We start from the raw sequence: 24,209 nt of genomic DNA on the forward strand, positions 1-24,209 counted from the left end.
AGAAATGCCAATCCCCGGCAACGGCGCCAAAAACTTGATGCTCACCGGCAAGTGTACCGATCGCACAAGAAATATAATGATAAGAAAAGTTCGTCTCCACAGGGATTGTGATCGTATATCAATTAATAGTCCTTTCAAGAATGGAGGAGTTCAAAGAGTTTGACAAATATTGTCGAATTGTGAGAAATTGAGAACTAAAAATAAAGACTTGTTTTTGTAATTTTTGCTTATGAGAAATAGAGAATAAAAATAAGAATTGGTTTGTGAAAATATGAGAAAAGCATTGTAGCTAGAGCGCACTCACCTTATGATCCCCACTTCTTACTTTGGATTGATTTACAATATTCATTTATAAAATTACTCGGATAAATTATTATCTAAAATAATTAGTTAAATCCTAATCCCTTGGCAATTTAACCCTTTAATCTCAATTGGAATCCTAATCCCTTAGCAACCCCTCATGAAAATTAAGCGATGAACTCTATAATTTAGGCATCCGCAATTCAATACACATATATTCCTAGCATGCATACGAACCGTTATCCTACCCCCTTTCAGGATGAAAACCTCAATATTCCTATTTAGGGTTCTAACCCTCAGACTATTATCAACTATTAGAGTGATCAATTCTAATAAAGAAAATATCAAATACGATTAGGGTAGAGATAAAGATAATTATATAAACGAGCAATTATAAATCAATCTGTCGTAACAAGGGTTCACATAGGGATTGTGACCCTAACTACAATAAAAATTAACTAGCCAAGCATAATCATGGCTAAAAATTCAATATTCAATAACAGCATAAAATCAAAGTTAAATAGATGAAGAAGAAGAACTGTGGAAGAATCCTCCTTAGCTCTGTCGTCGGCCTCCTTCTGAATGGAATGCGATATCCAGGGTTCTGTTAAGAGGATATATTTATAACCTTGCTTCTTTCTTCCAAAATTACCCTTCGCGCAGCACGGTCAAATTTCCCGCAAACCGGCGCTAGTTGGCGCCTGTTTGGCGCAAGTTTGCGCTGCGCCTCTGTACGATATATAAAAGTCAGAACCGGATTCTCGAGAAGTGGCGCCAGTTGGCGCCATAGTGGCGCTACTTGGCGCCACACCACTGACTCAAACATGGCGCAACTTGGCATGGAATGGCGCTACTTGGCTTCATGGCGCCACTTTGCTTCACTTGGCGCTGGTTGGCATGGTGGCGCTAGTTTGCGCCATTCTAGCGCCAACTAGTGCCAATTTCCTGGACTTTGTACTATGCAACATAGCGCAACATGGAACTTTCCTGTGTGTGGAGTCGCGTTAACAGGCTTTTTATAATTTCTAATTTTCACTCCTTTTACCTGTAAAAATACAACCAAAAGGTGAATATTATTGACATAGAAAGAATCAATATAAATAGCAGATATATATGTAAATTGCTCTCTTGTGACTCAATCTTTATCAATTTTAACACAGACAAACCACACTTGCCAGAGGCACATCAGCACATGATATTAAGTACTCTAAAGTTTAATAACTTATTGGAAAATAAAGTAAATATAGTATTCACTTGTTGTTAGAGATATATAAAATAATTAATGTAACATCATCCAACTCATTAAGGTTTTGGGTTGAAATGGTTCTTGACACTTGTTTTACATATTATTCTTTCACACATATTAAATTACTCTTATGTAATTCTTTTTTGGTAAGTAAAATTTAAGTCAGGGGAAAACACTTGTTGCAATCATATCGCGACGTTACAGCGAAAGGATTTGAATAATTAAAACAATGGAGTCGCTACCAAGATTTATTTAGGAAAACATTGAAAAAACTTTTTATTAAAGAAAACTAGTCTTTGAAAACAGAATTGGATTCGGGAGTCGATTGCAAGGAGGAAAGGTGTTAGAACCCAACTCCGTCCGTTAAAAAAATGGTTACCTTGTATTAATTTGTGTAAATTATTGATAAAATTTTAAATATTTATTTAACCCCAAAGAATTAAATAAAATTGATTGTTAGAAAAGAAAACTATTTTTTTAAAAATTTATTTTTGCGCTTTACGGGAAGGGTCCCCGTTCTGACGTATACCTCGGTGCAATAGGGAACTCAAAGCTATGTCGTTCTGTATAAAATATTTGTGTGTTGATTGATTTTAATTTTTTTTTAAATAATTCATTTAGAAATTTCAAATTTGAAGGATTCAGATCATTAAGCTATCGTAACTAAAATAATCTGAAATGATAATTGCAGGATTAACAAGTTGTCTCAACTCAGCTAATCTTTTTTTAAAATAAAATTCATGTTATTGTTTTGTTATTAAAAATTTTACGATAAATTTGAATTAATTTTGAATCACCAACCCGTCACGGTTAAAATGAGTCAAAACAAAATATGTGAGATTAATACTGCAGCTCATCTAATCCCATTTCAATTACTAGAAGATAAATCTTCTTTATGATTTATTTTCTATATTAACAATTTTAAATAAAAAAACTAGGATTGTTTGTTTATTCATTTATTATTACTAAAACGGTTTTAAATCATCAGACTGTCACATTCGAAAAGATTTAAAAAAAATAATGGGATTAGAAAGATGTCACATCTCAGCCACCCTTTTAAAGTGGTATCAAATTAATTTTAAAATTTACATCCCCTACGTAATCTAAACTGAATAATGTTATTTTTCTGTTTAAAAGAAGATCCATAATCACAGCATTCTTATTGTTTTTATTTTCAAACTATTATTATGATAATAGAAAGATATTTAAGGTCTGAATCCTACTTTCTTCGGAACAGTGACCAAAGTGTCACTGTTCACCAACTTTTTTACCTAAATGCCACGCGAACAGTCTTATTTCCCAATCTGCCACGGGGGCAAATTCGCTACCTAGTGTAGGGAACTCAGTTTGCTGACGTGTCACATTTCTAGTGGATAACAAGTACCAAATAAAAAAAAGGTTTGAAGGTCGCTACATAGGGTAGCGAACTTGGTTAAAACCAAATTCGCTACCCCGTGTAGCGAACTTGGTGTCCACTGGAAACGTGACACGTTAGCAAACCGAGTTCGCTACACACGCCCCCGTGGCAGATTGGGAAATAAAATTGTTCGCGTGACATTTAGGTAAAAAAGTTGATGAACAGTGACATTTTGGTCACTGTTCCACTTTCTTCTTATCTCATTTGTTTACTTAGAAAGATGCTTTGTAGGTTTTTTTTAACTATTATAATATATTCTTACTTTATTGACATTGATTCAAACTAACTTTTATTCACAGTGATCTAACTAACAAACTTAGACGTTGGAACAAAGGGAAACAACTAAGGGGATGTTTGATATGAAGCTTTTGATAGAATCCTTGGGAAAGTGGGGTGAGGAAAATATGTATACTATGTTTGGTATGAGATAAATTGAAAAGTACCGGTATAAATTGTTTCCAAAGAAAATCATTTTCAACTACACATGGGCCAAAAAAAATGATGTTTCAACTGTGGTATTTATTTTGTCTTAGCAACCGAGAATGTTATGTATAAAATTTGTGGCAGAAATGCCCTGGATGTGTTAATAAAACTTGTGGCCAAAAACACGTCATCATCTACTCCTTCGTCTCCATCCGGTTTGTCTTCGTTTTCTTGTCTGGTATGCACTTCGAAGCCAAGAAACTCATTGAGGAGATTCCTATTGAACCCAATGATGTGATTTGGAAGACTTTGCTAACTGCTTGCCAAATTTAACAATATTTATGTTGAACCCATAGCAGAGCCTATAGGTGACGAAATGATTCAGCTGAATTCATGCAATCCAAGTTCCTATGTGCTCTTATCTAATAATTGTTGAGACAAGTCATGTGTTACGTGGGAGAGTCCTAGACTAAAGAGAAGGGCTGGAGCCCCATCTTGGGCCAAGGATTACATTGTGTAATCAACCCAAGATAGTTCACCATTATATGTTGATTGGTCCTTACTGTGCCATCTGTGTTAGGCATTATCATATTATGCCATCTGTTTAGGCATTTCCTGACCCACATGTATTGGGCCTTTTATCATTTTAAGCTTACGTGTTGTTTGTTAGAGTCAGTTACAGAGTGTGAAGTAAACGTGTCCTATAGATACGAATTGGGGGAAACTTTTGGTTTATTCATTGAAATATACAGATACTGCGTTGTTCTTTCTTCAATTTCTTTCTCTCTGATCTTTTGATCCTTCGTTGAGATTGCTGAATAGGATTCGCTATCCTATCATTGGTGCTTTCATCTCTTTGGAGCTCATAGAGATTTCACGATGCGTGTGCAGGAATTGGCTGATGAGTTCAGTGCGTTTCAGCTTCGTGTTGATCGCAGCTTGGACGATCTGCAAGCTCGCGTGGAGTTACGTTTCACTGAGCATCAAAACCAATGTATCAGTTTTAATGCTCAATTACAAGAAATTCACGCTGCGGTGGTTGGGGCAAATGCTCGACCACATGGTGCACCCTCTGGTTCTGGTCATGATTCTGGAGGTACTTCACCGTTCCGTTTTGGTACTGATGATCCGCGTTCTCTTATGAAATCTATTTGAATGGAGTTACCTATTTTCAATGGCTCTGATCCAAATAGTTGGATTTTTCGCACGGAACTCTATTTTGGTTTACAACAAGTTCCTGATTCGCTTAAGGTCAAATTGGCGGGGATGCGCATAGATGGTTTGGCTGGTCCTTGGTTTCAGTGGTTATTCAATGGTGGATCTATTCAATCTTGGGAGCAATTTAAGCTGGCTATTCGTCAGCGATTCGGTGGTACAACTTATACCGATTTGAGAGGAGTTTTGTCGAAGTTGTCTCAGACTGGTAGCTTGAATGATTACATTCGCAATTTTGAGGCACTGATCAATCAGGTCACTGACTTTTCGGATGACATTCTGATGAGTTTTTTTGTTTCTGGATTGTTACCTGATCTTCGTCGTGCTATTCAGCTTCATACTCCTACATCTTTACACCAAGCCATGCAGCTGGCTATTACTTATGATGCCCATTTCGTGGAACTGCGTTCTTCCTTTACTTCTCCAAACTCGGGGAGTAAGAAGAGCTTTGTCAAAAGCTCCTGTACTGTTGAGCAACCCAAACCTTTGGCTGCCATTTTGCCAAGTGAGAAACCTGTTCTGCCTACTCTGCCCTCTAATGTTCCTTATAAGAGGTTGAGTAATGAGGAATTACGCAAACGGAGAGAACTCGGGTTGTGCTATACTTGTGATGAGAAGTGGAATGCACGTCACAAATGCCCTTCCAAATTATTCTTAATGGTGGGGGATTTTGATGAATTCGGTGATGAATCGGATGAGCAAATTATATGGCAACCTCAACTGGTTCCAGAAGTCCCTCATGATGCTGCTGCCTTACACTCGTTGAAAGGGGATACCAACCCTCGAGCCCTACAGTTTCGGGTCCAGTTACATGGCAGATTCTTGGATATCCTTATTGACTCAGGTAGTTCTCATAACCCAGAAACAGTTAGTGGATGTGTTGCGGTTGTCCTCTGTAAAGGTTCCTAAGATGCGTGTCTTTTTGGGTAATGGGGAGTTCCTAGTCTGTGATAGACAATGTTTGGGTGTGTCATTGGATATTCAAGGAAACTATTTCATTGTTGATTTGTGGGTTATTGAATTATCTGGTTTTGATATTGTCTTGGGAATGTCCTGGTTAAGCAAGTTGGGCAGAGTCATCCATGATTATAGTGATTTGTCCATGGAGTTTGTGTTCCACAATAACAGGGTGGTTCTACATGGAGAATCTTTTGGTGGGCAGGGCTCCAAGGTTGTTAAACAGTGCTTGACTTTTCAGGGGAAGGGAGAGGACTTGGTACCTGGTATCTTACCTGAGCTTCTGGATATGAAAAGCAAAATCCCTATTGCTGTTTGGGATATTTTAGTTCAATTCCATTCAGTTTTTCAGATACCACAAGGGCTGCCACCTTCTAGATGTTATGATCATGCCATACACTTGATAGAAGGATCTCACCCAGTTAATGTGCGCCCTTATAGATATGCTCATCATCAAAAGGGGGAAATTGAGAAGCAAGTTCATGATTTATTGGCTTCTGGTTTTATTAAAGAGGGTAGAAGCCCCTTTTCCTCACCTGTATTATTGGTCAAAAAGCATGACAATTCTTGGAGAATGTGCATTGATTATAGAGCTTTGAACCATATTACCATCCGGGACAGATTTCCCATTCCGACCATAGATGAATTATTAGATGAACTTCGAGGTGCACATGTGTTCACAAAGCTTGACTTAAGGAGTGGTTATCATCAGATTTTACTGGTACCTGAAGATACACCTAAAACTGCCTTTAGGACTCATGAAGGGCATTATGAGTTCTTGGTGATGCCTTTTGGCTTGACCAATGCACCTTCTACCTTCCAGGCGGCAATGAACCACATGTTTAAACCTCATCTTCGCAAGTTCATCATAGTTTTCTTTGATGACATCCTTATTTACAGTGGATCACTTGAGGATCATTATCATCACTTGAGATTGACTCTGAGTTGTTTGCAGGCTAATCTTTTCATGGTCAAGCTGAGTAAGTGTGCTTTTGCATTGGCAGAAGTGGAGTACTTAGGTCACTTGGTGTCAGGTTCTGGTGTTAAGGCTGACCCAAAAAAGATTGCTGCAATGCAGGAGTGGCCACAACCTAAGACACTCAAGCAGTTAAGAGGATTTATTGGTCTCACAGGCTATTATCGTAGGTTCATTAAGCAATATGCTGCTATTGCTTCTCCATTGACTGACATGCTGAAGAAGGAGGCATTTTTTTGGACAGAGGGAGCTGCTCAGGCTTTTGCTTTACTCAAGGCTGCAATGGCCGACACTCCAGTCCTCATTTTACCAGATTTTTCTTCCTCTTTTGTTGTGGAGACGGATGCTTCTGCTATGGGGATAGGTGTTGTACTTCAGCAACAAAATCATCCTATTTCTTTTTTTAGCAAAAAGCTTGGACCAAGGATGAAGGTTGCTTCTACATATGTTAGGGAGTTATATGCCTTAACTGAGGCTGTTAAAAAATGGAGGCACTACTTGCTAGGGTCAAAGTTCATCATTTGTACTGATCATTGAAGCTTGAAGGAGCTCCTCACTCAAACTGTGCAGACTAATGAACAACAGAAATATGCCTATAAGCTCATGGGATATGACTTCACCATTGAGTATAAACCGGGTTCAACTAATGTGGTTGCTGATTCCCTTTCTCGATGCTTTGATGAGGATGATACAGGTTTGCATTTGACTCTTTTGTCTGAAGTCTCCTTCTCCTTGATTGATCAGATTCGAGATGAAAATTTGACTGATTCTGAGTTGAAGGAAATTCGATTGAAGTTGCAAAATAATGAGTTGGTGGAGTCTGGCATTATTGATAGAAATGGCATTTTATATCACAACAATCGATTCCTGCTTGGGACTGGTTCTGCATTGAAGGAAATTCTTCTCCAGGAGGCCCATTCCACCTTGGTAGGTGGCCATGCAGGCATCACCCGGACCTTTCTAAGGCTTTCTGCTTCTTTTTATTGGAAGCACATGAGGAGGGATGTGCAAGAGTTTGTTGCTCAGTGCTCAACTTGTCAACTGATTAAAACCACTACCTCTCCTCCTTTGGGTTTGCTTCAGCCTCTCCCAATTCCTGATGGAGTTTATGAGGACTTGAGTATGGATTTTATAACCGGTTTGCCTAGTTCTAAAGGATTCAGTGTTATACTAGTGGTGGTAGACCGCTTAACCAAGTTTGCACACTTTGGTGCTTTAGCCATTCCTTATTCGGCTACTAAGGTGGCTTCCTTATTTTGTGACATTGTGATCAAGTTGCATGGTTTTCCCAAAACTATTGTATCTGATAGGGATTCAGTTTTTTTAAGTCACTTTTGGACCCAGTTATTCAAACACAGTGGGACTTTGCTGCGTACTAGCACCTCTTATCATCCCCAATCTGATGGACAAACCGAAGTCACTAATCGATACTTAGAGTAGTACCTTCGGGCTTTTTGCCATGAAGAGAACCATAAGTGGGCTTTGTATTTAGGGTGGGCTGAGTACCACTACAATACTGCTGTGCACTCTGCTATTGGTATGACCCCATTTCAGGCATTGTATGGTAAGGTGCCTTTAATGATCCCATCTTATATTCCAGGGTCCGTAAGGGTGGAGGCTGTTGATGCCACCTTAAGCCATCGAGATGCTTTGTTGAGGAGCCTTAAGAGTCATTTGCAAAGTGCTCAAAATAGAATGAAAGTTCAAGCCGATAAGCATAGGAAGGATGTCAGCTTTTCAGTAGGAGATCTGGTTTTGGTAAAATTACAGTCCTATAGACAGCTCACCTTGGCCAAGAGGAGGTGCCAAAAACTCTCTAAGAGGTACTTTGGTCCCTATCCTATTACTCGGGTTTTGAGTCCTGTGGCCTACCAAGTAGGATTGCCTGCCAGTTTCCGTATTCATTCTTCTTTCCACATTTCTGTCCTTAAACCATTCAAGGGAAATAGTTCTACTGTTGTTGTTCCCTTACCCGCACTTACTAAGGAGAATCACCCTGTCCAGGTGCCTTTAGCTGCTGTCATGACTCGGATGCTGCAAGAGGGGCAGGTCGTTCGCAAACAGTGGCTGATACAGTGGACAAGCTCTCCTCCTGAAGATGATACTTGGGAGTATGAGGAGGATCTTCTCAAGTTCTACCCTGAATTTTCGTTGCCACCCATGAACCTTGAGGACAAGGTCCCTTTTGCACCAGGAGGCAATGTTACGTGGGAGAGTCCTAGACTAAAGAGAAGGGCTGGAGCCCCATCTTGGGCCAAGGATTACATTGTGTAATCAGCCCAAGATAGTTCACCATTATATGTTGATTGGTCCTTACTGTGCCATCTGTGTTAGGCATTATCATATTATGCCATCTGTTTAGGCATTTCCTGACCCACATGTATTGGGCCTTTTATCATTTTAAACTTACGTGTTATTTGTTAGAGTCAGTTACAGAGTGTGAAGTAAACGTGTCCTATAGATACGAATTGGGGGAAACTTTTGGTTTATTCATTGAAATATACAGATACTGCGTTGTTCTTTCTTCAATTTCTTTCTCTCTGATCTTCTTATCCTTCGTTGAGATTGCTGAATAGGATTCGCTATCCTATCATCATGCGAACTGAAGAAAAGAAAAACAAAGGAAGACGGAGACACACACTGTCCTATTATAAAAAGAATGTTTACAACAAATATTCAAACAGTGGACAATTTTGTAATTTCATTTCACATTCCTTCATATATTTCACAATCAACCAAGCATACAATTATAAAAATAATTCAACATTCCCAACAAAAATGTTGGCCTACCAAACACCTTTTTGTAAGTTGTCTGGAATAAAAAAAATCATGTCATATTCTCAGTAAATTTTTTTCTTGGTTAAAAAAAATATCTCTTGTACCAAATACCCCATAAATAAAGTAATAAATAGCAACATCACAAAGTGGCACCCTTTAAACCTTAAAACATGGTTTTGGCTAACACAAAAGAAGTGGTGACTGATGGTATCTATTTTTAATATAATTTATTTTCTAAATCTTGAAATCCTATTTTTATGCCATTATATTGTCTCCCACTCCTCGATACTGAATATCACTAAAATAAATAATCCCCTATGCACCAGTTATCATTGAATTGAATAAATACTATTAAAGTGTCATTCAATAATTATTGTCAATAAAAAAAAGTAAGCGAAACCATGATTTGTAACATTATATCATAGGTTAATGAATGAATATTTAAAGAGGGTTGTAACAAAACTCTGAAAACAGAGGTGCACCAGCAAAACGACAGTTATCTTTCTCAGCACCAGCAAACAAGAGCAAATGAAAACAAAAAATAGGAAAATAATATCCAAAAGAGTATCAGCGGATTATGAAGATATGCCTTTGGTTTATAATATGGAGATGTGCCTTTGGTTTATAATATGGAGAAATCAGAAAGAAAGATTGACTCCAAGCCACCAATTGGTTGGAGACGCGCAATGGTGGGCTGTTAGAAATATCAGAGGACATAAATCAGGGAATTTGATTGATTGTAATCATGTATCAAATATAGTCCATAAAGAGGGAAACAAATCATGTGATTTCTTTGATTGTGGGCAAAATAATTTGGCCCAATTATTGTATCATCTATTATTTATATTGAAGGGAACCCCCTCTTGAAAAATCACTTAGAGGGGAGAAACATCATCAGTGTGGACGTAGGCCTACTGGCTGAATCACGATAAATTTCTATGTCATTTTATTCTACATGGTATCAGAGCCTCATGTTCCGGGTTCGATCCTCGCCGCCCCCCACTTTCTTTCAAGTGGAATTTCTTTGTTCGCACAGGTAGGTGGGCCTGTGCATTGTCCACCATTTAAGCTCAGTGGGCTCTCGTGTGAGAGGCGTGTTGAGATATATAAAACCATTAATGTGGCCTCACCCAACAGCTTAAGCTTTTGGGTTGAATTGGTTCTTTACATGTTGAGATATATAAAACTATTAACGTGGCCTCACCCAACAACTTAAGCTTTTGGGTTGAATTAGTTCTTTACACGATCTCAAGAGCGGGTTAAAAATATATACACGTATATATTGTTTTTCCTTACCAGAATTACTTTTTGTTTGAAAAAAGGGGAATATTTTTCAAATCACAAAAACCCATTCCAAATTCAATTCCCGAAATCAACGCCTGCCACCAAATTTTCTTCCTTCCCTATAGTCGACTTTTGTTTACTAAAGCTTATTAACGCCTTGGTCACCGTACAGAGGGGAGAGAAATTCAATAGATCCACATCGACCTGACGTCGCGCTGTCACTTGCCTGGGCACCGATTGTGTGCTGTTCATTCTCTACTGCCCCTATTCGTGTGTTATCTCTACCATTGTGTGTGGTTATTTGTACTTATGGCCCTGCCAGGTTCCTAATTTATTTGGAATTTTTTTCACTTTCTCTCCTTTTGTGTTTTTTTTGTTGGTCTATATTTGGTTTCATGGCTGCTTCCGACAAGACCAATACCTCTGATACCGAACGACTCACCGTCATCCTTCTTAATGGCCGGAATTATATGCCATGGAAGTGCGCTGTCACAGTTGCACTTGGTGGACGATCTAAAGAATCTCATCTGACTAATCGAGCTCCAGCCAAAACAGATGTCTTCTACACGGTTTGGAAAGCATCTGACAATCAAGTACTAACTTGGTTGTTCAACTCAATGGAACCTGATGTTTATGAACTCTTTGCATATTCTGATACTGCCTCGGTGGCACAACACTTCGGGCATGAACACAACGCCTCTCGCATTTTTAAGCTCCAACAAGAAATCCACACGACCCACCAGCTTTCTTTCCAGTCATTCATTGATTACCTTGGCCAATTAAGGAAAAAATGGGATGAGCTTCGACAGTATCGTCCCACAGCAGCGGCAGTGACTGACTATGTGACCCGAGAGGAGCAAGATCGGGTATTTACTCTCCTTGCCGGTATCCGACCAGAATATGAGTCTCTTAAGCGTCAGATTTTCATGACTTCTCCCTTTCCCTCCTTCACATCTGTTTGCAACCTCATTCATCAAGAAGAGACACGTACTCGTGCCATGAGGCCGATGTCCCCCGCTGCCAGTGAACGCATCGACCATTCTGCATACCACTTGCCTGCCCGGGAGATTCTGTTACCCAATGCAGGTACTTCCTCATCCTCTACTTTTATTTCTACACCTACATGTTACATGGGACATTCTGGTCCTAAAGGAAGAGGGAAAAGGCATGGTAGCAACAGATACCACTGTGATCACTGCAACAAAGATGGTCACTCCCGTGAACGATGTTGGCTACTGCACCCACACTTAAAAAAGGAGCACATTATTGGTGCAAATAGTATTATATCACAACCATCTTCAGTAGAATTACTTGGTGATCTCCAATCTACATTGGGAAAACTTGTTGTTCATCTACAAAAATACCTTAACCTTGGCACCACTGGAAAATCTTCTGATGCTAGTCACCTCGTCCATGGTTGTATGTCCTCTGCACTTACTATTTTTTTCCTAGATCCTTTATTATCGATTCAGGTGCTACAGAGCATATGTGTAATGATTCCTCCTTACTATGTGATATATCTGATACTAATCACATTGCTTCTATAACTGTTGCAAATGGAAATAAAGTCCCGGTTATGGGTTTGGAAAAAATTAATTTATTTGACAGACAATCAGATACATTGTTTGTTCCATCTTTATCTGCTAATTTACTATCAGTTGCTAAACTTACACAAGATCTACATTGCAATGTTATATTTTCTGCAAAAAGGGTGATATTTCAGGACACTCGCACCGGGAGGAAGATTGGTGAAGGTCCTTGTCAGAATGGTCTCTACCTGCTTCCCACGTCAACTATGGGCCTTTCAGCTGCTTGTATGGCGGGGGAATCCCAACTATGGCACTGGCGCATGGGTCACCCCTCTGATAAGATTTTGAACCATGTTGATTCTAAATTTATTCTTGATTCCAGCACTTGTGATACATGTCATTTTTCTAAAGTTTATAGATTGCCCTTTGGTAGTAGTGATCATGTTTCTTCTGCTAGTTTTAAACTTGTTCACTCTGATGTATGGGGGCCTGCCCCGGTTGACTCTTGTGATGGTTTTCGATGGTTTATTACTTTTATTGATGACAAATCTCGTTGCATGTGGCTTTACTTATTGCATGAGTATTGAAATTTTACGTTGTGACAATGGTACCAAATATGTTAATCACTCCATGCAGACGTTTCTCAAATTCATGGAATTGTTCATCAGTTATCCTGTGTTGGTACCCTCAGCAAAATGGCATTGCCGAGAGAAAGAATCGACATCTACTAGAGGTCACTCGGTCCCTGCTTTTTCATGGCAATATCCCCTCTAATTTTTTGTCCTATGCAGTACTCACAAGTTGTTACCTCATCAACTGCACACCCAACAAACAACTTCAGTACAAATCTCCATTGGCAGTACTCTATGGTCGAGATATTAATCTCTCTAATCTACGAGTCTTTGGTTGTGTGTGCTTTGTTCACCTGCAAAATACCAACAAACTCGAGCCTCGTGCCACTAAGTGCATTTTCTTAGGGTACTCGCCTATCAAAAAGGGCTACAAAGTGTTATGACTTTGTTAGCAGGAAGTTATATATTTCTCGCAATGTTTATTTCGATGAAAAGTCCATGTGCTTCTCTTCCAGGGATAAAAATCAGGGGGAGATTGGAATCATAACTCAACTTGATTTTTCTCCCAGGCCAACTTCTTGTGAAATAACAGATATAGTTGATGCAATACCACCAACAAATATGGCACCAACCGTTGTCCCACCAGAAAATAAGGTAATTGATGAAGTACCACTAGCAGATGTTGTACCAGATGTAGCACCACCCCTTCTTGATTTTCCTGAAGATGAGATATCCACCTCTAATACACCTATAATGCAAGATCAGTCCGTGCGTAGGTCCACCAGAACCATTAGACCATCAACCAAATTAAAGGACTACGTCTCTATGGTTGTCACTTACCCTATTCAAGACTATGTTTGTCTTGACCATGTTTCTAATGGACATAAGGCTTTGCCGACTGCCATTGACAAGCATCATGAACCTGCCACCTTTGAAGAAGCAAAGCTAATTCCAGAATGGTAAGCTGCTATGAATGATGAACTTGGTGCTCTTGATAAAATTCACACTTGGGAAATAGTTTCTCTTCCCAAAGGAAAACACATTGTTGGTTGCAAGTGGACTTATAAAATCAAATATCAAAGTGATGGGTCCATTGAGCGACACAAAGCTCGGCTTGTTGCTAAAGAGTACACTCAGACTTATGGTGTAGATTACACAGAGACCTTTGCATCGGTAGCAAAGATGAACACTGTGAGGGTCCTTATGTTAGTTGTTGTCAATCACGGATGGCCACTCTTCCAAATGGATGTTAAAAATGCCTTCTTGCATGGAGAACTTAAAGAAGAGGTCTATATGGATCTACCTCCAGGTCATCTTCGTGAATCTCAACCTGGTAAGGTGTGCAAACTAAAATGAGCAATATATGGCCTAAAGCAATCTCCTCGTGCTTGGTATGGAAAGTTGAGCAAGGCACTCACTGCATTTGGGTTCTTCAAAAGTAAGTCAGATTATACCTTATTTGTCAAACACTGGGCTGGAAATACCATTGTGGTCCTTATTTATGTAGATGATATAGTTATTTCCGGGAATAATATGATCGAGATAGATAAATTGAAGAAACATCTCAATATGACATTTGACATTAAAGACTTGGGCGTTTGAAGTATTTCCTCGGTATTAAAATTGTTGAATCTAATAAAGGCTTATTCATCTCACAAGGGAAATATGTTTTGGATCTCTTGAAGGAGACTGGTAAGTTGGCATCCAAACTGGTCGATACTCCTATGGAATATAAAGGTAAATTTGAAAATGACTCCATTCCTCTATCTGACCCAAGACAATTTCAGAGACTTATTGGCAAACTAATATATCTCACCATAACCAGACCAGATATCTCTTATCCGGTGAGCTACGTTAGTCAATTCCTACACAAACCAACACAAGATCACATGAATCTTGCATATTGAATACTTAATTACTTGAAGTCATGTCCAGGAAAAGGCATATGTTAAAAAAGAATAGCCACACTGATATTATTGGGTATGCTGATGCTGATTGGGCTGGTAGCCCTTACGACAGACAATCTACCTCAGGTTTCTGCACCTTTGTGGGAGGCAACCTTGTTACTTGGAAAAGTAAAAAAAAAAGAGTGTAGTAGCTCGTTCTAGTGCAGAAGCTGAATATCGTGCTATGGCCTCAGCCACTAGTGAACTTATTTGGCTCAAAGATCTCCTGTACGACCTCACCTTGAAGAAAATGGAGTTCCCTATTACGTTGTACTGTGATAACCAAGCAGCCATTCATATCGCATCCAATCCTGTGTTTCACGAGAGAACTAAACACATTGAAGTGGATTGCCATTTTATTCAAGAAAAAGTTCAAGCTAAGATAATTGAGACACCATATATTCGAAGTGAAGATCAACTTGCAGACATGTTCACAAAGGCTCTTCCTAAAGGCTTCTTTCAAAACATCATTACCAAGCTGGGCTTGATTGATATCTTCGCCTCAACGTGGAGGGGGAATGTTAGAAATATCAGAGGAGATAAATCAGGGGATTTGATTGATTGTAATCATGTATCAAATATAGTCCATAAAGAGGGAAACAAATCATGTGATTTCTTTGATTGTGGGCAAAATAATTTGGACCAATTATTGTATCATCTATTATTTATATTGAAGGGAACCCCCCTCCTGAAAAATCACTGAGAGGGGAGAAACATCACCAATGTGGACGTAGGCCTACTGGCCAAACCACGATAAATTTTCGTGTCTTTTTATTCTACATGGGCGAAGGGGAGAATACAACAATCGGAATCTTACGGCAATCAATAAAATTACTTCAAGTTTTTTAAAAGAAGAGAAAAAAAAATATCTCTAGTGCATGTCCATTCAAAATTAGAAATCAACAACGATTTTTTTGTCCCCAATTCATTTTTCTTCTTCCTTCTATCGTCCTATTATAGTATTCTAAAATATAAAGAAAATAACCAAATGATGGTAGTTTAGTTGACGCATGGGAGCTGAGCAGGTGGGGGTGAGAGCATGTGTTCGATCCTCCCCAGTACCACCTTTGGGAGGGATTTAAAGCCTTAATCCTGGACCCACCCCGAATCGGACTAGTCGCGAAACGATGAACCGATTGGAATTGGAATATTTCTAAAAAAAAATACATAAAGAAAATTTTTCTCATATAGAATACAAGCTCTCTCTATGTAAAAAATGACTTCCCAACCTCTCTTCTTTTCCATCCTCACACTCTTGTTGAGCCTCCTTGGTATTTATAGGGAGAGATCTCAGGAGATTTCTTCGTATAAGGGTTTGCTACGCCTCTGCTTTCTTCAAATGGCCAAGTTGTTGAGGCGGTGAATGTAGATGGCAGGTTTGCAATGCGGCTCTTCACTAAATGATGTGATCTGAAGCACCTGCATGCGAAATAGGTTGGAGAAGTGTGAGGCATTGTAGCTTTGAATAGAGGAGACCACATGTTGTAAGGCGTGACTTGGAAAGGATGAAGAGAAAGAGGCTAGGATTTTATTTTTATTTTTAACAACGTAAAGATGCTGAGTTGGGTCATGAGTTGGAGCATGGGTTGAGTCATAAATTTCCGAGTTGAGTTGCACTTGAATTGGGCCTTTTGTTTTTTCTTTTTTCATGCACTATTATTTCCTCTATCTTTTTTTTTCTTTTCTTTTTTTCATATAAAACAAAAATAAATAATAGCAATAATAACAATATGTTCCAAAATAAAGGATTCACATTTTATTTATTTTATTTATATTTATATTATTTTATGTGTGAGGACAAAATTGAGTGGTTACAACATTGGGTACATTATTTTAACTCTGAAGTAAATATATTTTATATACGTGTATGTATTCCTTCTAGCACATGGCAACATGGAGATGAAGGCTTAATTAAACGCTTAAGTCTCAAATATCATTCTGGATAGCATCCTCCACTCTGCTTTTGACGTTCCCAGCCACAAAGTCGAGGTTGTATAGTATAAGTACCATTGCCATTGAAGCTAAGAAAGCTAGCACAGGCCCAAAGATCCAAAGTATAAGTGAAAGTGCTGAATAGAAAAGCCTGTTCCCCACTATATTCAATGTTGTGGCCCTCTCCAAAAGCCCAGTTAAATATTCTGGGGTCACCATGGACTTGACATCTTGTGGAGTGCAAATGAGGATACTCACTTGACTGAGAAACCTGATAGATAGAGTGTGACATAGAAATGATAATGAGAATGTGGCAAGCAATGTGGCATATTTCAATGCCACCACATATTCCCCATGTGCTCCAAAAATTGAGTCGTTGACTGCATTTTTAACACTGTAGGTGCTGCTTATAACTGCTCCTAGGCCAGCACAAATGAGAATGGATTTTGTTGCCATAAGCGTTGACCCCATTATTAAGTTCCGAAGAGATTGGACTACTAATATGTTCGTCTTTTCAATATCCTGCAATTTCGGTTCATATTTGGTAAGTAATATGCTTAAATAACAGATGAGAGATTTTTGCTTCCGCGCTGATATTGGGACTCCATCCCAATATATCTGAATGCATACAGTACAATTAATACATGTACAATCGTTGATATTTTTTTTCCAACTAATTCATTGGAGATATAGCTAGTATGAATTGAATACTCTTATACTCGTATAAGAGTCCATTTAGCTGGACTTTTTTTTAGCCAAAATTGCTTTTTATAGAAAAATAAATAAATAAATAAAACAATTTCTACTACAAAGTGCGTTTAGATCTTTGTTTTAAAAAAATAAAAAAACATACATAACAAAAATAGACAAAAATTTACTCTCTTTTTTAAGTTAAAAATTTTAGCTTCTAAAAAATAGAAATTAAAAGTCAAATATTGATTTCAAAAACCAAATTAAAAAAAAAATTATACTTTAGCCTTTCTAAAAAGAATTTCCAAAATAAATAAGACATAATTTTTTTTCCTTTTTACATGTCCATCCAAATGGGCCCTAAGATGCGACTTTATCAAGATTTAGTGGTATCTCCTAAACCAATAGTTGTTGTCAATGTTGTTAAAATCGAGATCTTAACTAAGATCGGAAGGTGATTAAAAAATCGTAAAACGTAAAATCGTAATGTAAAAAAATCTTAGAAACGTAAAAGCGTTTGAAATAATAGTAAAATCGTTTTAATGAAAAAAAATCGTAAAATTATATAATCGCAGTGATAAATCGAGATTTTAACAACAATGGTTATTGTTGATTAAGATTTTTAAATACAAGAGCAAAGTTGTTGTACGGATGTAGGATTTCTTAAATCAATTTGGTTGCTGTTCAACAAGTACTTAAGTGAACAAGACCACATCCCATATCTAACAAAACCGAAGGGGAAAACAAAAACTCGTAAAATATTGGGAATATATAGATACTTATAAACTATATATACGAGCATACCTTCATCATGGTAGGAATCCAAAATTGCCGACCATTAGCGTCTATTCCAAAGATTGTGGTGAAGGGTTGTGTCCGACTCTTATGCCATAACCATACATGATATGCAAGTATGATCACTAACCCCAATGGCACAAGCATCAGATCCATATAATATTTTCTCCACTCCATTTATAACTCTCTCTTACAATGCACACAGCTCTTTGGTGTGTGTTCGTGTGTGTATATATGTATATATATAGAGATATCCTACTGGCTACTTTGATATATACTTATAACCCAATTATGGACTCATGTATATGTCGAAAAAAGATCTTTTCAAAAAGAAATAATAAAAATCATTAGGTACATTATCCGGAAGATGTTTTAATTCGGGTTTCAATGACGCCATATATAAAATACTGGGAGCGTACACTTGCGTCTACCAAAATTCCGTATTTCATTACATTATCTTCATCTCTGTTTTGCATTAATCGTTACCGTTTTGTTTCGTTTCGTTTGGTCGAAGGTGATATAGTGTGGCTGGCATATGCGACGAATGTCATGTAATCATTATGATGTCATGCTATAGGGTTTTCTCTTCCAATTCAATAAGCAAATGCCACTTAAAACCAATAGCAGTCTTGGCTTAATAATGAATGTGAGCATATAATATAATATATATATATATATATATATAGGTAATTTATTGATTCAATCACATATAGGTTCGAGTATTAAAATTGTTTAGGTAAATTTCTAAGGGACCACCGCAAGCTCCTCCACTGCGCCGCATCGTTGAACGCATAACGCTGCCGAGCTTCATCTCTACCGTGAGTACACTACCAGACGCCATAACAACCCCTCTGCTTCACAAGCGTAAGCTCCCCTGCATTTACAAATTAGTTTTTCTTTTTCTTTTTTTTTTGGTCTAAGTTATTTTTCATTGTCACAAATGGGCCAATTGTTTTCTGGTCCAATACTGACAATTGGTCCAGTAGTAACTCAAACGGCCCATTCATATTCCATGACTACAGATCTGTTACTGTTTATTTGATTTCATGTTACTTTTAAATGGGCTCATTGGGTTGCTGGGTCCAAATATTGAAATAGGTCAATTAGGAGTATTCATCAACCGATTTAAACGGCAGTAACCGAACCGAAAAATCGATAACCGAATAAATCGAAAATCGAAAAATTGAAAACAAAAAAAAAATCGCAAATTTTAATTGGATTGGATCGGTTTTCGGATTGGTAGATGAAAACCGATCCAATATATTAATTTTCCTCTACCTACTTGGGTCTTTCCCCAATCATAGTCCAAAATTTTTTAAACCCAAAACTCATTAATCCATAAAGTAAACCCAAGAAAAAACCTAGTCATATCTCATTAACAAAATTTTATCTATATAGAGCTTCATATCTCATTGTCCAAAAAAATAATAATTACAAAGCCAATATATATAAAAGATGTTATTTGCATAATAATCATGAAATAAATTTTAAGATTTTCAAAAAACCGAAAACCGATCCATTCCAAACCGAAAAAAATTGGATCGGATCGGATTTGAAAAAAAAATCCAAACCGAATGAATGATTACATGATCAAATCGAAGGGATTTGATCGGATGATTTTTGCTTCCAAAATCGATCCAATCCAGACCGCGAACACCCCTAAGGTCAACTAATCAATTTTGTGGTTAGACTTAGAAGTCTTCCTTTTTTTCAAAATTAATAGGATAAGAAGAAATAACAAAACTGATTAGAATAAGGGAAATCATTCTCTCGTTTTATATGAGAGAGTTATCTTATATCACTCTCAATCGAAAATAGTGCCATCATTTTATTTTATTTTAATGGGTGATAGGCCCCGCCATATCATGTGTTTATAATAGGAGATACTTATCTCCAATAACATAAGAAAATTGAACCCCTTAGAATAAAGCAAAAACAAGTATACAATATAAAAAAAAAAATCAAAAAAGGTAAAAAACAAAAATAACTCAATATGTACATGCTCCTTATTATTCGTTTGCCTTTAGATCGTTTGTTGTTACTTTGTATTTTGTATTTGATTTTCTTTTTGTTGATGGGATAAGTTATTTTACCTACCATTTTTTCTACCTACATTTGCCTATCATCCTCCAATAATGTTAGATCAAAATCTTAAGAAGAAAGAGAAAGATAATTGTTAGTTAAGATTCTGATCTTATGGTGTTTTAGAGTGGTAGACAAAGGTAGACAGAAAAAATGGTAAGTAGAATAACTTATTCCTTTGTTGATATAATATAATTAAAAAGTTTTAATATTACAAAAAAAAAAATATCACTACAAATGTTTAAGTATTTTGTCGAGGTTAAGTTTGCAAATTGTGGAGGTCTTTGACCCCCACTACATATATTTGTGGCATTTATAGAGAACGCCAATTTTGCATGCGCCACAACATGATTACTGGTGTTTTGTGTCCAACGCCACAATTTATTAAAACTTTTCCTGGAAGTTACAGACCTCCACAATATGTTACACTTGAGTTCATTAATCTTCACAATATATTTGTCTTTCTGTCGGTCAACAACCTCCACAATATATTTCACTTCTTGGAGGCTGTAGACCGCCAGAATTTATTAACTACATTTTGTGGGGGCTTTGGATTCCCAATAAGTGATATTTGAAAGTTTAACATAGGCTTAGGAGTGGGCCTTATCATTGATTTGTTAGCCAATTAACATGTGATGTCTCTGAATATATAATTTAAAGAATCAGGGCAATTTAATGTGCAAAATTAGAATTTTATGAGAATCATCTATTCAAGTCACATTGATCCAATAATTAATTCAATAACCCAAAACGAAAGGAAAAAAAATAAAAAATCAAGCCACACCAAATATAGAACACTAACTTTATTTAAATAGATAATTTAACTTTCGAGATATATTCGTAATATTACAAGAAACCACACTCAATTCCTAATATTACAAAGTCTCTCATTTTTTTGAGACCATGGCCAAGCCTGGCTGTTGTTTTTGTTAAGCCATCAACATCTAGTGCTGCTGCTTTCTTCACATTCTCAAGTTCAATACTCAAACGTGAAACAACTTGAAGACCAAGTTCACGAGAGTGGTCTTCTGATTCATGAGTTATGTCTTCAAGAAGGTCATCTGTTTTAAAGGGACATCAAGGATTACATGATTAAAAAAATTAAGGAAATATATTTGAAATCTATGTTCCTAGGTAGATCAAAGGGAGAAACAGAGACATAAACATGCGGGCATGGGCACACACACGTGGACACACAAATTTGTTAGTGAATTTTTGTTTGACAACGGATTTGAATATCCAATAGCAACTCCATTTTTAACTCATCACCGCAAACGTATCAAAACATATATAGAAATTAAAACAAGATGAAGCCAAAAAAAAATACTCTTAACAATCTCACTTGGAACTTACACATCTATTAAAATATAGTGCTAGAATAGTAAATAAACATCGTAGGTTGGTTTAAGTTACAAAGCTTACATGGTGATAGATATAGCAAAGGCATTCTGACATGAATCTTAGGTTCGTGGCTTCACCCCATATTAGAAGATACAGACCCATATATAGTAATTTACGCTGCCTGCACTTCCAGTTGTATCGTTGGCAACCTCCAATATGCATCCATGAGATATGTTGCATGAGAAGCTGAAATATACATATAATTCTTAGGAAAAGCTAGATAACAAGAGTTAAAAGAAGCTACAAATAAGAGTCCAGATTCAGAATTAAAAGTCACAACTAAATTTAAGAGCCCATATACTCATTTAACATCATGGATTAAACTGTACGACTAAAATAGAAAAACAAGTTTAAAATGTATCTAGTCCCCGTATATAGTACAAAAGCTCCCAGTCAACAAAAGAGAAGTTATAAAATCTTTCGACATTATGAGAACAGAAACTCTACGGCATGTTATTAAGCTTTATGGCATATTATAAAAACAAAATTTATCAATCATCAAAAGAACTGAAGGGGAAAAAAAGCGATCATACCTGAATTACAAGAGTCCACTGACCCCTCTTCCTTAGGATTTTTAAAGCTTTAACCGCTGCAATCAATCGGAAATCTGTTTCCCAAGTTGTCCATTTGTCTAATGCCCCATAAACAGCCTTTTCACATTAGGAAGTTCAGACACCTGCCATTGCAAAGATTCACAATACAAACCAACTAAATAAATAAAAAGGTCTCCTCTTGTTTCATTAAATTATTTTCTTAGTGCTTAAGAAATGGTTCATTTCATACCAGATTCTAAACAAAAATAAAATAGGTAGGTAAACATACAGTTCTAACAAGAGTAAGTGCATTTTGGCTAGACTGAGCCAAATCTCTTCTTTTCCACAAGTGGTGTTTTTTCTTTCCCTCTCCTTTCTTCCCTTTTTCTGCATTCCAGATTATTCACACAACCAATCATGCATTAGAAGATGAAGCACAGAGCAACTTCACGAAGAAAACAAAAATGGAATCAACAACCTACTTATCCTTCTCTGTTGGGCTCAATTTGGATTGAACAAACATGCAATTGATACAACCTGTATGCAATTTAAAGCGATTTATAGGGAGTAATGGACAATACAAGTCTTAAAGGAAGTATTTACCCGCACCGTTAATTAAAGAAGTTAATTAATTAATTAATCGTGAAAAATTAGAAAATAATTTCATAATTGACCCTAATAATTATGAGATGGCTTAAATAAGTATGGTAAGTGATTAATCATGCTGAAAGTCGCTTTTCGGACGAAAAGTGCAGATACCGGTTCTGCTACTCAGTATAAATGCGTACCGATGAAGTATACCAGAAAATTATAATAAGTGTGGAAATATTCCTAGAATAATATATAGGACTTGTTAAACAAGTTTCAAGTTAAAATAATGAGAACTGGTGCCAGAACTGATACTGTCGATGTAAAAGCGCGTACCGGAATGATGCTGCAAAAAATAAAATAAAAATATGATAAATCTTAGAAAATTGAGTAGGATCAGATTCCAGAGTTTGGGATTAAAATGCTAAGCGTAGCAATTAGTGCTAATACTGTGTGATTAAGTTTAAACTAGTTATATATAAATAAGGGCACATGATCCTAGGTTATTTGGTGCCTCCTACGTGAATATTTCAGAACTCCAGCTGCTGCCTTCTCCTTGCCACCTTCTCCTCTCTTCATTTGTGAGCCAAGGAGCCACCTTTCTTCATGAAACCTTCACCTAAATACCATTGTTGAGTGAAAGTTGGTCTTGTGAGAGTGTTGAGTGCTTCCTTTTCTGAGTTTGGCCTCTGTGTTGGAAGTCAGAGGGCTGAGTTCTTTGTTAGGAGTGGTGGGAACCATTTCCTTGAGTGTTGATACTCCAAGAAGCAACCTTTGTGAAGAAAGGAGCCATCTTGAAGCTCATTTTCGTGCACTTGGTAATCAGCACTTTGGGAGCTGCATAGTGAGCTCCAAGAGCCTCCCTTGTTCTGTTTTGAGAGCCTTGGGTATGTCCCTAACCTTGATCATGAGCTTTCTTTGTTTAAAGGTGGAGTCTTAGTATGTTTAATGAGTTAAACAAGTAACCAACCAGTATATGAACCTAAATGGGCTTAAAGATGCATGCTTTAACGTGTAGAAGTGTTAAAAGTTGAACCTCTGATGGATAACTTCGCGAAATGCAGAATCTGCATTCTGTCGCGAAATATCCGGATATGATATCCGGATATTGATATCCGGATATGGGGTCTGTTAATATCCGAATATGGATATCCGGATATGCATATCTGGATATGCATTTCCGGATATGATATCCCGATACGGGATATCCGGATATGGCCCCGACATATATCCGGATATTCTGGGTTTTCCAAGAACAGTAGCTGTATTGTTCATACAGAAGGCTGTTATGGGTTTGTGGACCCTAGATTGATGAAGAGGGACTTCTGTAATAATTAATCTAAGTCAGAATCAAGTGATTAAGGGCTTGTGACTTTGTGAGAGGCCTAAAGACATGAAACGTAAAGGAAAGGCGTTCTTTTTTGTCGTTTGCTTGTAGATTTTGAATATTAACACTATTATTGGTCAAAAACATATTGGGATTCTGCTGTGTTTGGGCTTTGAGCTTGGTTGGACTCTTGACTTGGAATTGTTAGCTTGCAAGGT

The 24,209-nt window shown here is 37.3% G+C and overlaps 2 protein-coding genes across 2 annotated transcripts; one reads left to right on the top strand and one right to left on the bottom strand.

The window, feature by feature from the left end:
- The first annotated feature begins 10,705 nt into the window (after positions 1 to 10,705).
- Positions 10,706 to 12,405, top strand: LOC133307769 (uncharacterized). Its single transcript, XM_061508320.1, has 2 exons — positions 10,706 to 12,015; positions 12,307 to 12,405. The coding sequence occupies exons 1-2, from the start codon at positions 10,992 to 10,994 to the stop codon at positions 12,309 to 12,311; spliced, it is 1,029 nt and encodes a 342-aa protein (XP_061364304.1). The 5' UTR covers positions 10,706 to 10,991; the 3' UTR covers positions 12,312 to 12,405.
- Positions 12,406 to 16,569: 4,164 nt separating this feature from the next.
- LOC133307754 (uncharacterized) lies at positions 16,570 to 18,237 on the bottom strand. The gene is made up of 2 exons (XM_061508308.1): positions 18,070 to 18,237; positions 16,570 to 17,097 (listed from the first exon to the last, which is right to left on the bottom strand). The coding sequence occupies exons 1-2, from the start codon at positions 18,235 to 18,237 to the stop codon at positions 16,570 to 16,572; spliced, it is 696 nt and encodes a 231-aa protein (XP_061364292.1).
- Between the last annotated feature and the right edge of the window lie 5,972 nt (positions 18,238 to 24,209).

Source organism: Gastrolobium bilobum, unplaced genomic scaffold (genome assembly GCF_033153095.1).
Source record: "Gastrolobium bilobum isolate Gb01-03AN ecotype WA unplaced genomic scaffold, APGP_CSIRO_Gbil_v1 utg6313, whole genome shotgun sequence".
NCBI classification, from domain to species: Eukaryota; Viridiplantae; Streptophyta; class Magnoliopsida; order Fabales; family Fabaceae; genus Gastrolobium; species Gastrolobium bilobum.